Source organism: Neomonachus schauinslandi, chromosome 1 (genome assembly GCF_002201575.2).
Source record: "Neomonachus schauinslandi chromosome 1, ASM220157v2, whole genome shotgun sequence".
Lineage (NCBI taxonomy): Eukaryota > Metazoa > Chordata > Mammalia > Carnivora > Phocidae > Neomonachus > Neomonachus schauinslandi.
This window is the reverse complement of record NC_058403.1, coordinates 198,047,380-198,067,878: the sequence shown is the minus strand read 5'-3', so window position 1 is coordinate 198,067,878 and position 20,499 is coordinate 198,047,380. Positions and strand designations below refer to the sequence as shown.

General features: G+C 39.2%; 1 protein-coding gene and 1 pseudogene across 5 annotated transcripts in view; both read right to left on the bottom strand.

Annotated features, from left to right (window-relative positions):
• The window catches only part of SMARCC1 (SWI/SNF related, matrix associated, actin dependent regulator of chromatin subfamily c member 1), a 173,929-nt gene that overhangs the window by 122,975 nt on the left and 30,455 nt on the right, over positions 1-20,499 (bottom strand). For all 5 annotated transcript variants that reach the window (XM_021686949.1, XM_021686950.1, XM_021686951.1 and 2 more), the window contains exons 3-6: positions 18,864-18,949; positions 10,352-10,433; positions 8,780-8,872; positions 6,004-6,073 (exon numbers count right to left, since the gene is read on the bottom strand). In XM_021686949.1, coding sequence (XP_021542624.1) covers positions 6,004-6,073; positions 8,780-8,872; positions 10,352-10,433; positions 18,864-18,949 — 331 coding nt within the window. The remainder of the gene's footprint in view (positions 1-6,003; positions 6,074-8,779; positions 8,873-10,351; positions 10,434-18,863; positions 18,950-20,499) is intronic.
• Positions 1,655-3,074, bottom strand: LOC110577581 (annotated as a pseudogene).

The following is a 20,499-nucleotide window of genomic DNA, read 5'->3' as shown; positions in this document are numbered from 1 at the left end:
TCTTGATAGAGTGGGATAGAGGGAACATACTTCAACATAATAAAGGCATATATGACAAGCCCACAGCTAACATCATACTCAGTGGCGAAAAGCTGAAAGTTTTTCCTCTAAGATCAGAAACAAGACAATGATACCCACTTTCACCATTTTTATCCAACACAGTATTGGCAGTCCTAGCCACAGCAATTAGGCAAGAAAAGGAAATAAAAGGCATCCAAATTGGAAAGGAAGAAGTAAAACGATCACCATTTGTAGAATTCATGCTACTGTATTTAAAAAATCCTAAAGACTGCACTGAAAAACTTAGAATAAATGAATTCAGTAAAGTTGCAGAATACGAAATTGATATACAGAAATTAAAATAATGGTTTAAAAGAGACTCAGTGCACTATAAAAGAACACATTAAACAACTAAATAAAATTAGGAAAATGATGTATGAACAATAACAGAGTATCAACAAAGTGACAGAAACTATAAAAAAGAATCAAACAAAAATTCTGGAGTTATAGAGTAACTGAACTGAAAACTCCACGAGAGGGTTCAACATCAGATGTGACCAATCAGAAGAAAGAATCTGAGAACTCAAAGACTAGACATTTGAAATTCTCAAGTCAGATGAACAAAAAGAATGAAGATAAGAAAACCTAAGAGACATATCCACTCATCTAAATAAATGTTGTAGAATTAAGAATTATCTTCCTCTTCTAATGAGTATCTTGATTTTTAAAAATTCTCATTCCTTAGAGAAATACATATTCTTTCTACTAAAACCAGTAATTCAATCCATGGTTTTGTTGTTGTTGTTGTTTTAAGATTTTATTTATTTATTTGACACAGAGAGAGTGACAGAGAGAAAGAGAGCACAAGCAAGGGGAGCAACAGGCAGAGGCAGAGGGAGAAGCAGGCTCCCCGCTGAGCCTGATGCAGGGCTCAATCCCAGGACCCCGGGATCATGACCTGAGCTGAAGGCAGATGCTTCACCGACTGAGCCACCCAGGCACCCCCTTTTTTTTTAAGATTTTACTTATTTGACAGAGAGCAAGAGCGCACAAGCCGGGGGAGCAGTAGAGGGAGAGGGAGAAGCAGGCTCTCCACCAAGAAGGGAGCCCGATGTGGGGCTCGATCCCAGGACCCTGGGATCATGGCCTGAGTTGAAGGCAGATGCTTAATGGACTGAGCCACCCAGGCGCCCCACCAACCCACGTTCTTAAATCAATTCCTTTATCCCTTCCAGGTTTCAACTCTATTATGTGATTCAGTTTACTTTTGCTCTGCCCAGAAATAAACTGTAAAACCAAATCTTGAAAGACAAAGCCTGGCCACCTGCTGGGTGGCATCCTCCACTTTTTTTTTTTTCTCATTAAACTTTTGTTTTAATGGGTCTCAAAATTCTGTGACAGATTTTTGGTCAAGTTGTTTCCATTAAAAAGTACTGATTTTAAAAACTAGTCACTTAAAACTGCCACATACACACACACACAAAAACAAATGGTCCACAAAACATTCTCCTTTCCTTCTGAAGGTTTTACGATGCATTGTTATCATTAACCAGTCTTTTACTATTAAACTTAAATGGCCAATTGACACAAACAGTTGTGAGACCGTTCTTCCACCACTGATTAAGACTGGGGTGGCAGGTATTGGGGATAATATTCATTTAGCCTTCTGAGCTTTCTGGGCAGACTTGGTGACCTTGCCAGCTCCAGCTGCTTTGTCCACTGCTTTGATGACACCCACAGCAACCATCTGTCTCACGTCACGAACAGCAAAACGGCGCAGAGGAGGATAGTCAGAGAAGCTCTCAACACACAGGCTTTCCAGGAACCATATCAACAATGGCAGCATCACCAGGTTTCAAGAACTTGGAACCATCTTCCAGCTTTTTTCCAGAACGACGATCTATCTTCTCCTTCAGCTCAGCAAACTTGCAAGCAATGTGAGCAGTGTGACAATCCAGCACAGGGGCATATCCAGCACTGATTTGGCCTGGATGGTTCAGGATAATCACCTGAGCCGTGAAGCCAGCTGCTTCCATTGGTGGGTCATTTTTGCTGTCACCAGCCACATTGCCAAGACGAACATCTTTGACAGATGCGTTCTTGACATTGAAGCCCATACTGTCCCCAGGAAGAGCCTCACTCAAAGCTTCATGGTGCATTTCAACAGACTTGACTTCACTTGTAACATTGACTGGAGCAAAGGTGACCACCATGCTAGGTTTAAGAACACCAGTCTTGACTCGGCCCACAGGGACAGTACCAATACCACCAATTTTGTAGACGTCTTAGGCAGACGCAAGGGCCTGTCAGTTGGACGAGTTGGTGGCAGAATGCAATCCAGAGCTTCAAGCAATGTGGTTCCACTGGCATTCCCATCTTTACGGGTGACTTTCCATCCCTTGAACCAAGGCATGTTAGCACTTGGCTCCAGCATGTTGTCACCATTCCAACCAGAAATTGGCACAAATACTACTGTGTCAGGGTTGTAGCCAATTTTCTTAATGTAGGTGCTGACTTCCTTAACGATTTCCTTGTACCTCTTCTGGCTGTAGGGTGGCTCAGTGGAATCCATCTTGTTAACACCCACAATTAGTTGTTTTACACCCAGTGTGTGAGCCAGAAGGGCATGCTCACGGGTCTGCCCATTCTTGGAGATACTGGCTTCAAATTCACTGACACCAGCAGCAACAATCAGGACAGCAAAGTCAGCCTGAGATGTGCCTGTAATCACGTTTTTGATAAAGTCTCTGTGTCCTGGGGCATCAATGATGGTCACATAATACTTGCTGGTCTCAAATTTCCACAGGGAGATACCAATAGTGATACCACGTTCACATTTAGCTTTCAGTTTATCCAAGACCCAGGCATACCTGAAGGAGCCTTTTCCCATCTCAGCAGCCTCCTTCTCAAATTTTTCGATAGTTCTTTTGTCGATCCCACCACATTTGTAGATCAGATAACCAGTAGTGGTAGACTTGCCCGAATCTACGTGTCCAATGACGATGATGTTGATGTGAGTCTTTTCCTTTCCCATTTTGGTTTAGGTTGAGCGGTGGTTTTCACGACACTTGTGTTCTGGCGGGCAAACCCATTGCGAAAAAGCCATCCTCCACTTTCTTTTCCCTGTCATACATTCTGAGAAATTGGTGATCTTCCACCAACCCCACAACTTACCCTCACTGGCAAGTTACCAAAACTTCATTCTCAAAGGTTACCAATGATTTCCTTATTGACAAATCCAAATGCCTTGTCTCAGGCCTCACTTTTATTTCTTTGTAGAACAGTTCCATTGAAAACCTCCCGCATTTTAAAATGCTCTCCTTATTTTCCCATGACTTTTAAGATATGGACCATCCTTGGCTTGCCATCTAATTTCCTTTGCTCTCCTGATAAATGTATTTATCTCATCCAAGGACACAATTTTCCCTCACTCAGCAATTTAACTCAGAGCATCCCAAAGGGTCTTGCTCTGACCAGTCTCCTCCTATCATATGTCCCAGAAATCAGCTCCCAGGCAAATTTTCCTAATACAGCCACAGTTGCTCATTTCCCTCCACTAAAATCATCAATATTATCTACCCTCGCCCTCATCCACCTAATAAAAACAAAACTCTATACTAGAGCTTTGTCCTCTCACCTACCTACTCTTCTCTCCCACTATGCTAAGATATATAGCCAAACTTTGCCATTTCCTTTCCCTCAAAGTTCATAATTTATTACCACTATGCTTTTGCCCCTTCTAGCATAACATACCCCAAATCTTACCAACAGATTAAGGCCCATTAAATATCACCTTTTATTTAAAACTTTTACTAATCCTCATTAAAGGTATATTGCATTTTCAAGGGCTTTACAATACGGTTTCCAGTATGTTTGTGGCTGGTACTGTTATCATCTGCACACTTACCTGAAACAAGTACTTATAAGAAGCCCAGCACAAGGCTTTGCTGAGAGTCAACATTTACCTGACAGTTATTCTAAGGTAAATTGTACAGTGTGCCAAACCATGTCTTATATTTCAAAAATACCTTCAATACATTAAAAATTAAATTTAAATGCTATCCCCTAACAACTGCTCTAACTACTAATACCAAGCGAGCATCATCAGTATGCAGTAAACTAGGTTGTATTAAACAAAGGAGAAAAACAAAACTAGCACCACTAAGGAATCACTAAGTAGCCAGATGTAACAATTACAGTTCAAATCTTTTGTAAAAGGCAATTTTTCTCAAAAAGCTCACATGGTAAAAGTTTTCTATCAGCCTTATTAGCTCAACAGAGCTAGCAACACAATCAGTATTCTAACATCACAGCTATCCACCACCCCCATCTAGTGGGCACCAGTTGCTATTACCAAACAGGAAAAAGGCTGAGAAACAACCAGGTAAACACTAAAGGCAGGATGAGATTTCTCACTTTATAAAAGCGTAATAATCACAGAGCTGAGATTTTTGACTGCAACAAATAAAATCAAACTTTTAGCTATCAAACTGATGATGAGAAGACCTAAATGTAACAGCTAAAACTGTAAAACTTCATGACTCTGAATGCGGCAATGGTTTCTTTAGATCTGACACCATGCATAAGCCATCAAGCAACCTATCAACTGTTTTCAATATCTGTAGGATCTGTAACAATGTCCCTCTTCCATTCTTGACATTATTTGTTCTTTCTTTTTCTCTTGCTTACTTGCAGCACGATTTGAATAGCCTTATTGATCTTTTCTGAGAACGATTTCTGACACTGCGGAGCACCTTGCTCCTGTATATTTTCCACATCATTAATTTTCGCTCTTAATTATTTCATTCTTTCCTTAGGTTTAATTTGCTGTTATTTTTCCAATCTCTTGAGAAAGATATGTGCATCACTGATTTTTCAGTCTTTCTTCTTTCCTAACGTACACGTTTAAAGATAGAAATTTCCCTCTGGGCATAGCTTCAGCTGTATCCAACAAAATTTAACATTCTTGTATTTTATCATTCATTTCATAATTATTCAGTTCCAAGGATTTTCTATTTCCATTGTAATTTCTTCTTTGACCCATGGATTACTTGGCAATATATTTCTTTTTTTTTTTTTTTTTAAGATTTTATTTATTTATTTGAGAGCGAGAGAATGAGAGAGAGCAAGCACATGAGAGGGGGGAGGGTCAGAGGGAGAAGCAGACTCCCTGCCGAGCAGGGAGCCCGATGCGGGACTCGATCCAGGGACTCCAGGATCATGACCTGAGCCGAAGGCAGTCGCTTAACCAACTGAGGCGCCCGGCAATATATTTCTTAATTTTCAAACATACACGGATTGTCTGGTAATCTTGTTATTGACTTCTAGCATAATTGCACTGGTCAGAAAAAATACTCAGCATGGGGTAATTAGCAACTCAAATGTGATATAATTTAGCTTCTTATAAAGATGACCTAAAGGGATATGTTATGTTAACCAGAAGACTTGATACCTTATAGAAGACCTATTTCTCAAATTAATCTGGTTAATTTATTAATTCATATTTTCTTTCTCAAAAAATCAGTTTCCATAGCCCTATCGAACTCTGGCCACAGACAAAATCAACCTGAGGATAGAAGAGCTAAAGTTCAGAATCTGAACCATTATACATTCACCAAACTAAAATACTGCTGAAGGACCCCATTCAGAGAGCCAGTAAGCCCATCTTCCCCAAAGATGTTCTTTCATTTTGCAATGTCTCTTAATTTTCAGAACACAAGGGACACAGCAAACATTAACAAAGTTAATACATAAGGCACACCTAAACACCCAGATAATAACCAACAAAGAAAGAAATAAAAGTCAAATGATCAAAAAGTCGGACATCAAAGAATTAGTTTGCTTAGACCAATTCAGCAAAAAAATAGAAAACTACATTTAAATAATCTGTGCAAGTTATTTAATACTTGAAAGTCTTTTTCAAAAAGCTAGTAATATTGTTTAAATCTCTGATAAAACTTAAAATCTAGTGAAGTAGGAGTTCATAACCAAAAATTAACTTACCATCCTCTTGTGAGGAAGGATATGGATAAATGTGGTGGGAAGCTTTTGACTTCTCATCAGTGAAAGTCCCCTGGAAAGCAAATGAACAATATAAGGGTAAAGCACATGGCAAACAGAGTATGCAATGCCAGATGGAAACTGCCAGAGAATCATAAAGGCATTACTTTATGTATTATGTACTATCTACCCATCTCTCTCTATATATATATATTTATCAAGACTATATAATATTTTTGTTATTTTTAGTAAAGAAAAAGAATTATTAACAAGGAAAAATAAAAACACGTAAATTATCTATAAACACAGTTTATATTGTTGTATAGAAAAATAATGCAAGTACCTCTTACCTAATTCTCTATGTATCTCTCTAGGAAACCTTGTCTGTAATATGAGTATTTCTAATTCTAAAAGTTACTCCAAAGTAATCAGAAATTATCACAATTATCTGAAGTGAGTCAATGCAGGTTTATGACCATGAGCCATAACTTATGGTTACATACATATAGGATGGACATTTTACTTGGCTCTAGCATGTATGTACGCTACTGTTGTTTAAAGTCAATGTTAGGGGGTGCCTGGGTGGCTCAGTCATTAAGTGTTTGCCTTTGGCTCAGGTCATGATCCCAGGGTCCTGGGATCGAGCCCCTCATCGGACTCCCTGCTCTGCGGGAAGCCTGCTTCTCCCTCTCCCACTCCCCTGGCATGTGTTCCCTCTCTGGCTGTCTCTCTGTCAAATAAATAAAATCTTTAAAAAAAAAAAAAATCTTCATTTGAGACAGGGAGAGCACACAAGAGGGGGGAGGGAGAGGGACAAGTGGACTCCGTGCTGAGCATAGAGCTGGACACAGGGCTCAATCCCAGGCCCCCAAGATCATGACCCAAGCCAAAATCAAGAGTCGGACACTTAACGACTGAGCCACACAGGCACCCCTATTAATGCATTTTAAATGCCTGAACAAAGGCCTAATCATCAGTATTCGATAATATCACTAGCTTACTGTCTCTTCCCTACGAGTCTATGAAACCAGGAAGATCCTTATGTCCCTCTAGAAGTTATCCCTAGAACACAATCGCTAAGCCAGACTCTTAAGAAAAATGAGAACTAAATGTTCAGTATCAACTGTAGGAAAATACATAAGCTTCTTCCAGGATTAATGTGGTAGCAATAAGAGTAGGTAATTTCAGCTTGAAGGTAATACCCAGCAGGTTAATTTGTTCCGTTTCTGCCTTCTAACACTCTACATGTAATTACAATACACTTGACAGCCACTCCAATAAGCAGTCCAAAAGAGGAAAGAAGGTTAAGTGACTGGTTCAAAGTCAAAATGCTGGTGGGACGAGGAAATGGACCTGAGACTGCCTGATCTGACAGCACAATTATATTATCTTTCTCTTTGGCAGGGATGCTGTATGTAAGAAAAGGACTATACTAAATCTCCAAATGTAAACAGTATTAGAAATCCTTATTTTAGGAACTTGGAAGATATTTTACTAATTATTGAACATGATACAACTGGCAATCTCTTTTGCAAAAGGAAAAAAGATATTTCAGAAGGCTTCTCAACTACTTCTAAGGACTGTAAAACTTTGTCACTCAAATGATGTTGTTTCAGAAAATTATCTTCTACCTGGGTCTCCTCAGCTAGTTTACGATGATACAGGGTTGCTTATAGTTCAGCCACATGTAGCCACAAACCTACATGCAGTAAATACCCAATGTCCCAGCCTAAAACGAGGTTAGAGGAGGGAGGGAAAGACATCCGAAGAGAACACTGGCACATGTGAATCAAGACAATGTAAGCTTATGGGGAAAACAGAATTTCCCAGTCCACATATATAAATACAATAGGTATCACTGGAGTGGCAGGGGTGAGGAAAGATAGGTTTACTTGAAACAATATGTGATCTCCTCTTACTAACAACTGTGCCATCAACTTCTACTTTGTTTGACTTTGTGATTACAGTGATGCAGACCACATAGTCTTCTTAAATTACATAAGCCCAGGGGCACCTGGGTGGCTCAGTCCATTAGGCATCCAACTCTTGATTTCGGGTAAGGTCATGATCTCAGGGTCTTATCGGGCTCTGCACTCAGCAGGGAGTCTGCCTGAGATTCTCTCTCCCTCTCCCTCTGTCCCTGCAGCCTACACTAACTCATGCACTTGTTCTCTCTCTCTCTAATAAATAAGTCTAGGGGCGCCTGAGTGGCTCAGTCGGTTAAGCATCTGCCTTCGGCTCAGGTCATGATCTCAGGGTCCTGGAATCAAGTCCCATATCGGGCTCCTTGCTCAGCGGGGAGTCTGCTTGTCCCTCTCCCTCTGCCCCTCCCCCATACTCATGCTCACTCTCTCTCCTCTCCTCTCTCTCAAATAAATAAAATCTAATAAAATCTTTAAAAAAAATTTTTTAATAAAATTAAATAAATAAATCTTTAAAAAAAATAAATTGCATAACCATATTTCACAGTAAGACTATAGTGACCCCATACCAATGACTATTAAATGCTAATTTTGGATACATATGTGCATCAAACCACCATATTGTACACCTTAAACTTACACAATGTTAGATGTCAATTATATCTCAACAATGCTAAGGGGGAAAATGCTTCTAGGAAAAGAACTGGAGGTGAATGGAAAGAAAAAACTTGGTACTGTAAGAACCCAAAGAGAGAGAACTTTCATCTAATGCAGATATATACAGAAACTAAAAGATATTATGATTGAGATTTACAAGCTATTTTTATTACACAATTTTCTGAATTGATGTTTATTACCTGATGTCGTTTGATAATATCTTTTAATTTGTTAGCCAACTTCAGATCAATGTCTGGAATGAGGTAGATGTTGGGTCTGGTCAGACAGTTGCTCTGAGGAAGAAAGAACAGATTTTGAAATTCTCTTGGTTTTGAAATGATGTCACATTATTAATGAATTACCCCAATGGCCAAAGTTGACATTCAAAGCCATAGCGCTTAAAATGAGAAGATGTTTTTTTAGTATAGACTAAAGAACTCTCAACTCAATATAAAGGCTAGGTGTTCAGCAGGCCACTTAATGCCATCCCCAGATCCCTTCTCTGCAGCTAAGTACACCTGGACAAAAAATGTTCAGAATCACAACTTAAAGAAATTCATCATATTTTTCATTAAGGTACCACACTGACATATTGATACTTCTATACCCAATCTTACCTGAATTGACGTTAACAGTCCAAATCTACTGTAATATTTCCACCTACACCTTTTATTGGCAAGGGGGGGACCCCCGAACTGGATCCCAGGGGAATGCCCATTTTCATTTTGGTTCATTATGTAAGTTACTTATAGCTCTTTTTCCCATTTGTAAACTTACAAATAGCAATGATTAAAACATGCATATTAACTCCTCAAATCATCACCAAAAATCAGTGACCAACAAAAAAAACCTGTTTCTCTAGCAGTTCATGAGACAAGTTTCAGGCATCAAGTTAATGATAATACCTAGTTGAATCTTTGCTAGCTGCCCCCCCCCCAGGAAGGCTAATTCAGTAATCATTAAAAATTACCAATCAATAGGGCGCCTGGGTGGCTCAGTGGGTTAAGAGACTGCCTTCTGCTCAGGTCATGATCCCAGAGTCCTGGGATCGAGTCCCACATCAGGCTCCCAGCTCAGCGGGGAGCCTGCTTCTCCCTCTGACCCTCTCCCCTCTCATGCTGTTTCTCTCTCTCAAATAAATAAATAAATAAATAAATTACCAATCAATAAAAATACTAGGAAAGAAAAGAAGAATACTAAGTGTTCTCTCTTCCAGGTTATATCCAGTTGGGGAAATAAGATCTATATTTGTGGTATAACCCTGAAACAAATCCAAAAAAAAAAAAACTAAGAGAGAGAGAGACTATATAAGTGAGTGACCAGTAGATTGAGAGTGTTTATATTAAATATGAAAGAAATTCAAATAACGGATTAGGTGATATAAAGGAAGAAAGTATCAGGGCATCTGGGTGGCTCAGTCAGTTAAGCATCTGACTCTTACTTTCAGCTCGGTCATGATCTTAGGGTCATGAGATCGAGCCCTGTTAGATTCTCTCCCTCTCCCTCTGCCCCTTCCCCACCCTCTCTCTAAAAAAAAAGAAAGAAAGAAAATATCATAGATTATTTCACCAGAAGTTTAGGATCAATATTCTATAAATGACAAGTTTTAGTCATACTTTATAGCTCTAATCCCCCAAAGCCCATGAAAATAATAGAATAGATTTCAGAAAATTTTTCTTCCTTTGATCTTTTGGCAGTCCAATAAAGCCAATCTTAGAACTGAAAATATATTACAGGGAAAATTTTTTTAATAATTTAACGTTCTGAGTTACCTGCACCAATGTTTTTTCAATGTTCATAAACATTTCAACATTCCGATCCATTCGGGATGGATTCTGTAGATCAAATCTACGCCTAAAGAGAAGAAAATCATTACTTAATTTGTCTTCTACCTTAAACAAAAGTGAAAACTTAGTTTTAGCACTCAACACAAATGAATTCCAAAGATGTGGAAATTAAAACAGCGCTCTACAAAACATGAGGGTATTTTCTCAGTATAAGAAAGCAGTGTCAAAATCTTTGTAAAACATTAAACATTATGACATTAAGGTCCACTCCAGTCAAAATGAAGTACCAATTCCATGAGGTATCCTGTTTTTCTTAAGTCTAAAATACTACATCATATAAAAAAGGAGTCCACAGATCCAAAGGCAGTAAACTATTACACCACTCTTCAAGTATAAGGAAAGTTTATCTACTTTCTATATGCTTACAAGTCATTTGCTCAAATTCAGTGTCTGTGTTCTCTTTGAGCCTACTATTGTCCTAAATCTGGTAAATTCGTCTATTTACCTTTTCTCTCTCCCCAATGTCTTTTTATTTAAGTACCCAAGCCTAACATTCTAACATTGTCTGCCTATTCTCACCCACTTCCATATGAGTAAATCTTAACAAATTTGAATGCTTCTTTCTCCGTATCTTTTATTCAACACTTACTTTGATTTTGCTCCATTTTAATTCCAGGGAAAGTATAGCTCAGTGATTGAGAGTGTGGGCTGTGGAGTCAAACTGTTTTGGGTTCTAATCCTGACCCCATTTGTATTTATGCAGTCTGGAGTGATTTACTAAATCCAAGGATCAATTTCTCCGTGAGTACAATGGCCCATTACAGGTTTTTGTGAAGGTCAAATGAGGTATATATGTTAAGGGCTTAAGACCGTGTTTATGCTTAGTCTGTAAGTGACCAATAAATGTTAACTATGGTCATAATGTTTATTTGTTTTCTGGGTTTGTTTGTTTTTTAAAGATTTTATTTATTTATTTGACAGAGGGAGACACAGCGAGAGAGGGAACACAAGCAGGGGGAGTGGGAGAGGGAGAAGCAGGCTTTCGGCAGAGCAGGGAGCCTGACGCGGGGCTCGATCCCCAGGACCCTGGGATCATGACCTGAGCCAAAGGCAGACGCATAACAACTGAGCCACCCAGGTGCCCCTGTTTTCTGGGTTTTTAAAAAAGATTCATTCATTTTGAGAGAAAGAGAGAGCAAGGGGAGGAGCAGAGGGAGAGGGAAAGAAAGAAAGAACCCTCAAACAGATTCCCCACTGAGCACAGAGCTCGATGCAGGGCTCAAGCCCAGGACCCTGAGATCATGACCTGAGCCGAAATCAAGAGTCAGCCGCTTCACCAACTGAGCCATCCAGGCGCCCCTATGGTTATGTTTTTAAATCATTACTACCATGTGCTAGCTAGGATTAGGCAGTCTGAATCCAGAGCTTATGCTCTACCTCTCAGGTTGTCCTGTTTTAACCTGGAGATGCTCCCCACACCTCCAACCGTTCTTCCAAACTCTGCAGCCTTTCCTGTATGTCACTACCTACTCTGTGGGCTCCATACTATCACCTCCAGGGTCTGCCACAAGCCACTCCCCCTACGAAGCTATTCCTGGCTTCCGCCAGGCTCCTAATACAGTCTGTGCACTCTGCTGTTAAAGCCCCACAACGGAATCATCTTGTTGGTGAGACATCTCATTAGATGCCTTGGGGGCAAAAACCAGGTTTTTCTGAAAACGATCCTATATAGCCCTAGTGGCTAACAGAATGTGTGGCTTTAGGGACACCTGGGTGGCTCAGCCAGTTAAACGTCCAGCCAGTTAAACTCTATTTCAGCTCATGTCATGAGCCCTGTGTCAGGCTCTGTGCTGGGCGTGGAGCCTGCTTAAGATTCTTCTCTCTCTCTCCTTCTCCCTCTGCCCCTCCTCACATCTAAAAAAAAAAAAGAAAAGAAAAAGAAAAAAAAGAATGTGTGGCTTTATAAAGCAAACCACTCAGGAAATTAATATTATGACTGAGATCCAATTCGGAAATTAAGGCGTGTCCACTAAAGCACAGAAATAGGTAATTTGGAAAGGAACTAGTTACAGCTTCAAAAATGGCATTTACATGTAAGAGGGACCTTTGTCCCAAGTAACTGTATCTTGATTTAACCTTGGTACCCAGAACTTACCCTTAAATCCCATTTTTTGGGTTGTTTAGTATCTTCCTTTCCTAACTTCTTCTGAGGGAAGGCATAGGTCAGAAATTCCAAACAATTTCCATTAACTGGCACAACAGAGTAACACGTGACTGACTGAGACAACCCTATTAGAGCGGACAGGTTTCCACTGGTTCTTTCAGCACAATACAGGGAGAGCCATGTGAGTGTCTCCCCTTTCTAAAAGAAGGGGTCACACTCTTGGAGCGCCTGGGTGGCTCAGTCCTTAAGCACCTGCCTTCGGCTCAGGTAATGACCCCAGAGTCCTGGGATCGAGCTCCACATCGGGCTCCCTGCTCTGCGGGAAGCCTGCTTCTCCCTTTCCCACTCCCCCTGCTTATGTTCCCTCTCTTGCTGTGTCTCTGTCAAATAAAAAAAAATCTTAGGAAAAAAAGGGGGGAGGAGTCACTCTTCCACAGGCTTCTGATAACAAAAGAACTATATCCAGAAATGTCTCACTTCAGAATTGCTTATATAAGCCTTTACTCTTATTATTCATAGAGAAACTGCTTCCTTAGTAAATGATTCAGATGAGGCTGAAGGGAATTATCACTCGTGGAAATCTAAGAAATAGTTTGAAAGTAGTCATTAAACAAATTAAAACAGGGTTGCCTGGATTTACCTGCAAATGAAGATGAAAAGATAAATGAATGTGGTAACAGAAAAAGAAAATTAAGAATTTATTCTGCCTTTCTGATTATTGATGAATTAAATTTCTCAGTATTCCAGCTAATAAATTAAGTAGGAATGACAGAGTAACAGACTTTTACAAAGAATTACCTAAAAAACAATAAGCACCTCAATCTATATATTAGAATTACCTACTTTTTAATTTTTCAAAATTTGAACACTACAGCTTGGTAAAGTTGTAATGATAACATGATTCTAGGCACTGAACATCAACATCGGTCTATTACAAGCAGAAACAACCAGACATTGTACGCCTCCAGAGGGAAGAACACAATGCTGTCTATTAAGTACTGCTGACCAAAACAAAACAAAACAAAGCTGAATCAGACTAAGCCTCTAGATCTAACTACCACTTTACTAGAAATTTAGAAGACTATGCTAAACAATATCCTAAGGAACATATTAGCAAAATCTAGAACACAGAAAATTCTACAAGACAACTTGCTTTTGTAAAAAATAACTTGCGAGGATAAGAGGGGGAAGAAAGTGCAAGGAGGAAAACTATAAATTTTTTTTTAAAGGGGGGGGGAGGGCCAGAGAGAGAATCTTAAGCAGGCTCCATGATCTCATAACCCTGAGATCTTGACCTGAGTTGAAATCAAGAGCTGGAATCTTAACCTATTAACCCACCCATGTGCCCCAATTTCCTAAAAGAGACTTAGACACATCAATCAAATGCCACGTATGAATCTTTAAAAATACAAATTAATATAAAAAATATTAATTAATATAAAAACCACCCATGAAATAATCAGGGAAGCTTGAACACTAGTGGGTATTTAGTAACAATGAAAAATTATTGATAATTTTCTTAGCTGTGATAATGGCACTGTTATAATGCTTTTTAAAAAAATCCTATGCTGGGGAGCCTAGCTCGCTCAGTCGGTTAGGCGCCTAACTCTGGATCTCAGCTGAGGTCTTGATCTCAGGGTCATGAGTTCAAGCCCCACGTTGGGCTCCACACTGGGCGTGCAGCCTGCATGTAAAAAATAAATAAATAAAAAGCTTTTCGGTGGCGCCTGGCTGGCTCAGTCAGTAAAGCATGCAACTCTTGATCTCAGGGTAGTGAGTTCGAGCCCCATCTTGGGCACAGAGATTACCTAAAAAAAAAAAATCTCATGAGGCGCCTGGATGGCTCAGTTAGTTAAGTGTCCAACTTGATTTCAGCTCAGATCATGATCACAGGGTTGTGAGATGGAGCCCTGCATCCCTTAGGATTCTCCTTCTGCCTCTCCCCCTCGCCCCCCAAAAATCCTATGCTTTTAATAAAATTTAGAAACAAACAGATGAAATTATATAAAGTTGAAGGTGCATGAAGGTAAATGGCAATTCATATTATTCTCTCTGCTTTTATATTTTCCATAATAAACTAAAATGGTTTGCCAAACAATGATTTAATAATACAACAGATTAAAGCTTTTTCCTGATTCAGCAATATGCTATGTAAGCAAAAAAAAGTATTTAAAATATATGCATATTATGAAAAACTGAAACGGGGCGCCTGGGTGGCTCAGTCGGTTAAACATCCGACTCTTGATTTCAGCTGAGGTGGTGATCTCAGGGTCATGAGATCAAGGGTCAGGCTGTGCTTGAGGTTCTCTCTCTCCTCTCCTTTTGCCCCTCCCCCCAACTCATGCTCTAAATTAATTAATTTTAAAAAGCTTTAAAAAGAGTCAAATAAATAAAAATCTTTAAAAAAAACAAAACAAAAAAAAGCTTTAAAAAGAAAAACTGAAATAAAACTCAGGTAAATATAGTATAACCTCTAGTTGAAAGATTTAATCTGACTTATTTTGAAATTACCACGATTATTTAAATAAGTTTTACTTTATACAATATAGAAAAATGCTCAAACCTACACACAAGAGAAATCAAATTAAAGCTAAAATTATAAAGCCTTCTTGAATCTTAATGTAGCCCTATAGAAGAGACAACAAATGAACATGTAACTCTCCGGCTTTTAAAACCTTTGCTCATTTAAAATGTAGATACGAGCTCTTCATTAAGGGCCTACTAATTAATGAGTCTTCTGCTTTGTTTCCCTCTGGCAATCTGCCCGGCAATGTCTTAGGGCAGCCTTTCAATCTAAGGCAATACTATCTGTCAAAAGGGGCTTCATTAGCTTTACTGCTCCAATTTTGCACCTCTTGTGACTATTGTTAGGGATGTTCTCTTCTCATCTTCAGCTACGTACAGAAAATATAGTCTGAATAAAAATAATCAACAAAGGATCCTGGAGAATGAGTTTAATTCCTTGGTAAGTAGCTTCAGAAGCAAACTTGGAAAAGGCAAGACAAAACGCACTGAGCTGGGAGCAAGGTGAAAAGCAGACAACAGTACAGCAGAACAGTTGTGTGGGAAGTGATGGAAGTTGGCCTCAAGAGTAAGGGGCTTTGTCTAATAATGGCAAGCTACAAAAGCATGGAGACCATCAACAGAAGGATAGTCCTGTATACCACAATCCAAAAGGATGGCAAATAGCCTACAGATAAACAGCTTGAAATAGGTAGGCATATATGCAGGGAGGGAGGTCTACTACATAGAAGTAGACAACAAATTATATCCTGCTTAGGTATGTGACTTCGGGGATAATTAAAGTGGTTTGGATCCTTGCTATATTATTTTTTTAAAATTTAAAAGCTAGATGGCTGTTTTAAAATATGCTATAAAAATGGATAATTCTTCACAAGTTAAAAGTTCTAAACCATGTTTGTGCGAGAATGACAAACTCACTGACCAGCATTTCTCAAAGTAAGGCCTGATGACCAGAGTGTTTTGAAAATGCCGATTTTCATTTTCACACCACACTTAGTAGTTAACAATGTATGTCCATGAAGCCCAGTAATCTATATTTTTAAAAGTATTCCAAGTGGGGGCACCTGGGTGGCTCTGTTGGTTAAGGGCCTGCCTTCAACTCAGGTCATGATCCCAGGGTCCTGAGATCAAGAGCCCCGCATTTGGCTCCCTGCTCAGTAGGGAGCCTGCTTCTTCCTCTCCCTCTGCCATTCCCCCTGCTTGTGCTCACTGGCTCTCTCTGTCAGATAAATAAATAAAATCTAAAAAAAAAAAAAAAAAGTATTCCAAGTGATTCCTAAAGTTTGAAAGCCACTGCCCGAGACTTATTGTGGTAATATCTAAAAAACAAAAATCAAAAGGAGACTGTGAAGGCAGGGAATAAAAGTTGAACCACCAAGTCTGAAGGTAGGAAGAAAAGTAGGTCTGAGCTTATCTGCAAGAAATAAATGTCAGCAGCAAATCATGTCAAAGGGAAAAATGAAAGGCCACTTCTCACGTTAAGACAAATCCCAAACTTTATTTAACTAAGCCTAGTTCATCACTGCCAAGCAAAACTAATAAAACACAAGATTTTCAATCAACAAAATCTTTAAAAGGCATGAAATATGATTACAATACACAGTAATCTGTGTAGAACTGAAGAATAAACAGAATTCTAATCACTCTGCAAGAGGACACTGACATTTATTGAGTTGAATTTGGTTGTATTTAATCTCTCCTCCTTCAGGAAATGTTTTTAGATTTCCATAGGATGTCAAAATCCCCCTGGTTTGGTATCCCTCAGTTATATACAACTATACATGAAATTAGCCCCAAATTTTATCCTTTAATGAAAACCTACAAATAAGGTTTTCTGACTATTTAGAGACATCCAGAAAGATCATACTCAAACACTCTGGAATCTTAATCTGTACTGTCTGTTGAATGTTCCCACTCAACCTCAAAAATGATACTCCAGTTTGACATCACTGAAAGCTCAAAGAAAGCAGGAAGTAAGAAAGAACCAAACAGAAACAAGAGAAAAAAAGAATGGCCACTTAGAAGGAAATGAGCAACTGTGGAGCTAGACTGTGAGGTTAACTAGAGAACACAAACGAGGTTCAGAGGGGTATGCTGGGTGTGGGGAAAGAAAGAACCAAACAGAAACAAGAGAAAAAGAGAATGTTTAGCCATTTAGAAGGAAATGAGCAAACTCTGGAGCTAGACTGTGAGGTTAACTAGAGAACACAAACGAGGTTCAGAGGGGTATGTTTGGCGTGGGGAAAGTCGGAGGCACCGTCAAGATGACAGGCCACTAATCAGACATCCGAATGGGTGGGTGGTCACTAAAATATGCATGGTCAGAGTGTAAGTGATCCACCTGCTGCAAGTGTGTACGTCTCAAGAGGGGAGGGAAGTGTGCACTGCAACTAAGTGTCTAATGACACCAAAAAGGGGATGATTCTGGTACAGTGTGAGTAAAAGACTTGGAAAAATTCTTATTCCTCACTCCTCTTAAAGTCTCCAACTTTAACCTTTACTTCTTTCTTCGCCTCCCTTTTAATTTAAAAACATCTTATTTTACATATCCTTCTAAACCCCTTTCGCCTAAAAATATTCCATTGTACTGGCACACAAAGCAAGTTCCACAACAGGTGACTTAGGAGAAGTCCTCTCACTTTGAGACTGTCCTCGAGTCCAGGTCAGGATTTAGGACACAAACTGAACACAAACTAAGAAGAGAGTTCCATGTGGGAATCTAGGGCTAACAGTAGGGTACGAATCATATCTGAGAGTAGTCAGATAGGCTGTCAATCCTAGCTCAGGGAACACCCTGTAAGAGTCACAACACCACAGCCAGAAGCAGAGGGCAAAACAGCAAGTCACCTCTGGTGACAACACACTTGTGCTCATTGCATCAATTAACCAATATCTATTAAACACCCACCCATACATAAAAAGTTCAGCAAATACACAAAGTCTGTATCACTTGCTATTCACTGTAAATAAATCATTTACTCATAAACTTGTCCTATGTATCAATGTGAGTACTTATTTGCATTTCCCAGCCATATTTTGAAGTACCCAAATTATATAAGTATTCTCCTAGAAAGATGCTAAGACTGAACTGCACATAGACAACACAACTAAAACCTCAAAACGACTTCAATTCCCTCCAGCACCTCTTCAACCCCCTGCCCGTGAGGTGACGCCCGCTATCCTTGAACTCCGGAACCATCACCATGAAACATTCACTTGTCTCAGCAGCTGACCTTCCCACACAGAGATGGCAGAAACCCCAGAGTTCAAGAGGGAAAGCACCAAGAGAGACAGGGTGAGAAAAGGGAAAGAGAAGAGTGAAGGGAAAATGCAACACTGCAAGAACAACAGCAATGATTCTACTCCTAGCTGCACCACTGCCCAAGTAATGGTCTGTGCTCCTGAGCTGGATTCCTCTCGTCTGTGTCCTCAGGACAACACACTAGACAGCTCTCGTTCTGAAGGCCTGGCTCACGGGAACAATTAAGCTGCTATATTTTAGCACAACATTAAGCTCACAATACACATTTATATATTTCACAGTGAGCCTACCTTCTAACTTGCTAACAATACACACTCACCTATTATCTAGGTACAACCATATATGAGAAATAACTTGCCTAATAAATGCGATAATTGTTCAGTATTTTTCCTAGATGTAGGTACAAACTAGAAAACCAGATGAAACTTTCACTTGGCACATTAGTTATAATGTGCTTTTAGAATTCTCTAACACCATACAAAGAAGGAAGAGGAGTTAACATTAAACAAATATCACATCAAAACATACAAATAAACACAAAAACTTACCATCCCTGTTCATTTTTATACTTGTAAGCAGCCCCAAGAATGTGACACAAGGTGCCTCCAGCTTTGAAATCCATGAAACATTTTGCCTAAAAATGATACAAGTTACACATGAGAAAAATAAAAGTTCTGACAAAATTAGTCATGTCTGAATTCAAAGTTTTATAAACTCAAAAGTTATCAACTGGGCGCCTGGGTGGCTCAGTTGGTTAAGCGACTGCCTTCGGCTCAGGTCATGATCCTGGAGTCCCTGGATCGAGTCCCGCATCGGGCTCCCTGCTCGGCAGGGAGTCTGCTTCTCCCTCTGACCCTCCCGACCCTCCCCCCTCTCATGTGCTCTCTCTCAAATAAATAAATAAAATCTTTTAAAAAAAAAATATTTACAAAAGATAAATCAAAATGTTTCAGCAGGAAATACTAATGGACAGAAAATACTGATACTACAAACTCCGCTGATAAATTTAAAATGTGATTTTTAAAATATTTAAAATTCAAGTAAAACACAATTTCCAACAATATGATTTCCTGTAGAGTAAGAAATATTAGTATACATTAGACTTTTTTCCCAACTGAGGTCCCTGACTTTAAATTATGCAAAAATTATAACTGTACTCTTGGAATAATATTTTAATGACCATGAAACACAGTGTAAATTATATGTAAAATTATAGCTAAAATCTGTACAATTTGAAAGAGATGTGCACTTTATGGATTATAAAAGTCATGCTCAAATAAATCAAACGCTGAATGACTTACACATTATGAAGTATAAGTAAAAGTTTCACATAAACTGATCATCAAATACGCTAACAAGGTGGAAGTATTAGAAATACGGCATGCATTTTTTTCCTTGAAAATGATTCTTACAAAATAATATAATGAAAAGAACTGCATGATATCAAAGGCAAGAAACAGAACAGTGGTTGCTAAGGGTTGGGTAGAGAGTGCAGAATTAAGGTTTAATGAGTACAGAGTTACAATTTGGGAAAATGATAAAGTTCTGAAGATGGATGGTAGTAACAGTTGGACTACTATGTGAATATACTAATACCACTGAACTACACACCTAAAGATGATTAAAATATTTTACTACAGGGGCGCCTGGGTGGCTCAGTTGGTTAGGCGACTGCCTTCGGCTCAGGTCATGATCCTGGAGTCCCGGGATCGAGTCCCACATCGGGCTCCCTGCTCGGCAGGGAGTCTGCTTCTCCCTCTGACCCTCCCCCCTCTCATGTGCTCTCTCTCATTCTCTCTCTCTCAAATAAATAAATAAAATCTTAAAAAATAAAAAATAAAATATTTTACTACAATGAAAAATAACATTTTTAAAAATAAAAAATACTAAGAAAATCATTAAGATGAGCTCTTCCAAAATAAGCTAACAAGTGAGCCTTCCAAGTCATTCTGGTTATCCTCTTGCTTTTTAAATACATAGGTTTGAGTTCCTAATTTCTTTTTTTTTTTTAAGATTTTATTTATTTATGTGACAGAGAGAGACAGCTAGAGAGGGAACACAAGCAGGGGTAGTGGGAAAGGGAGAAGCAGGCTTCCTGCGGAGCAGGGAGCCCAATGCAGGGCTCGATCCCAGAACCCTGGGATCATGACCTGAGCCGAAGCCAGATGCTTAATGACTGAGCCA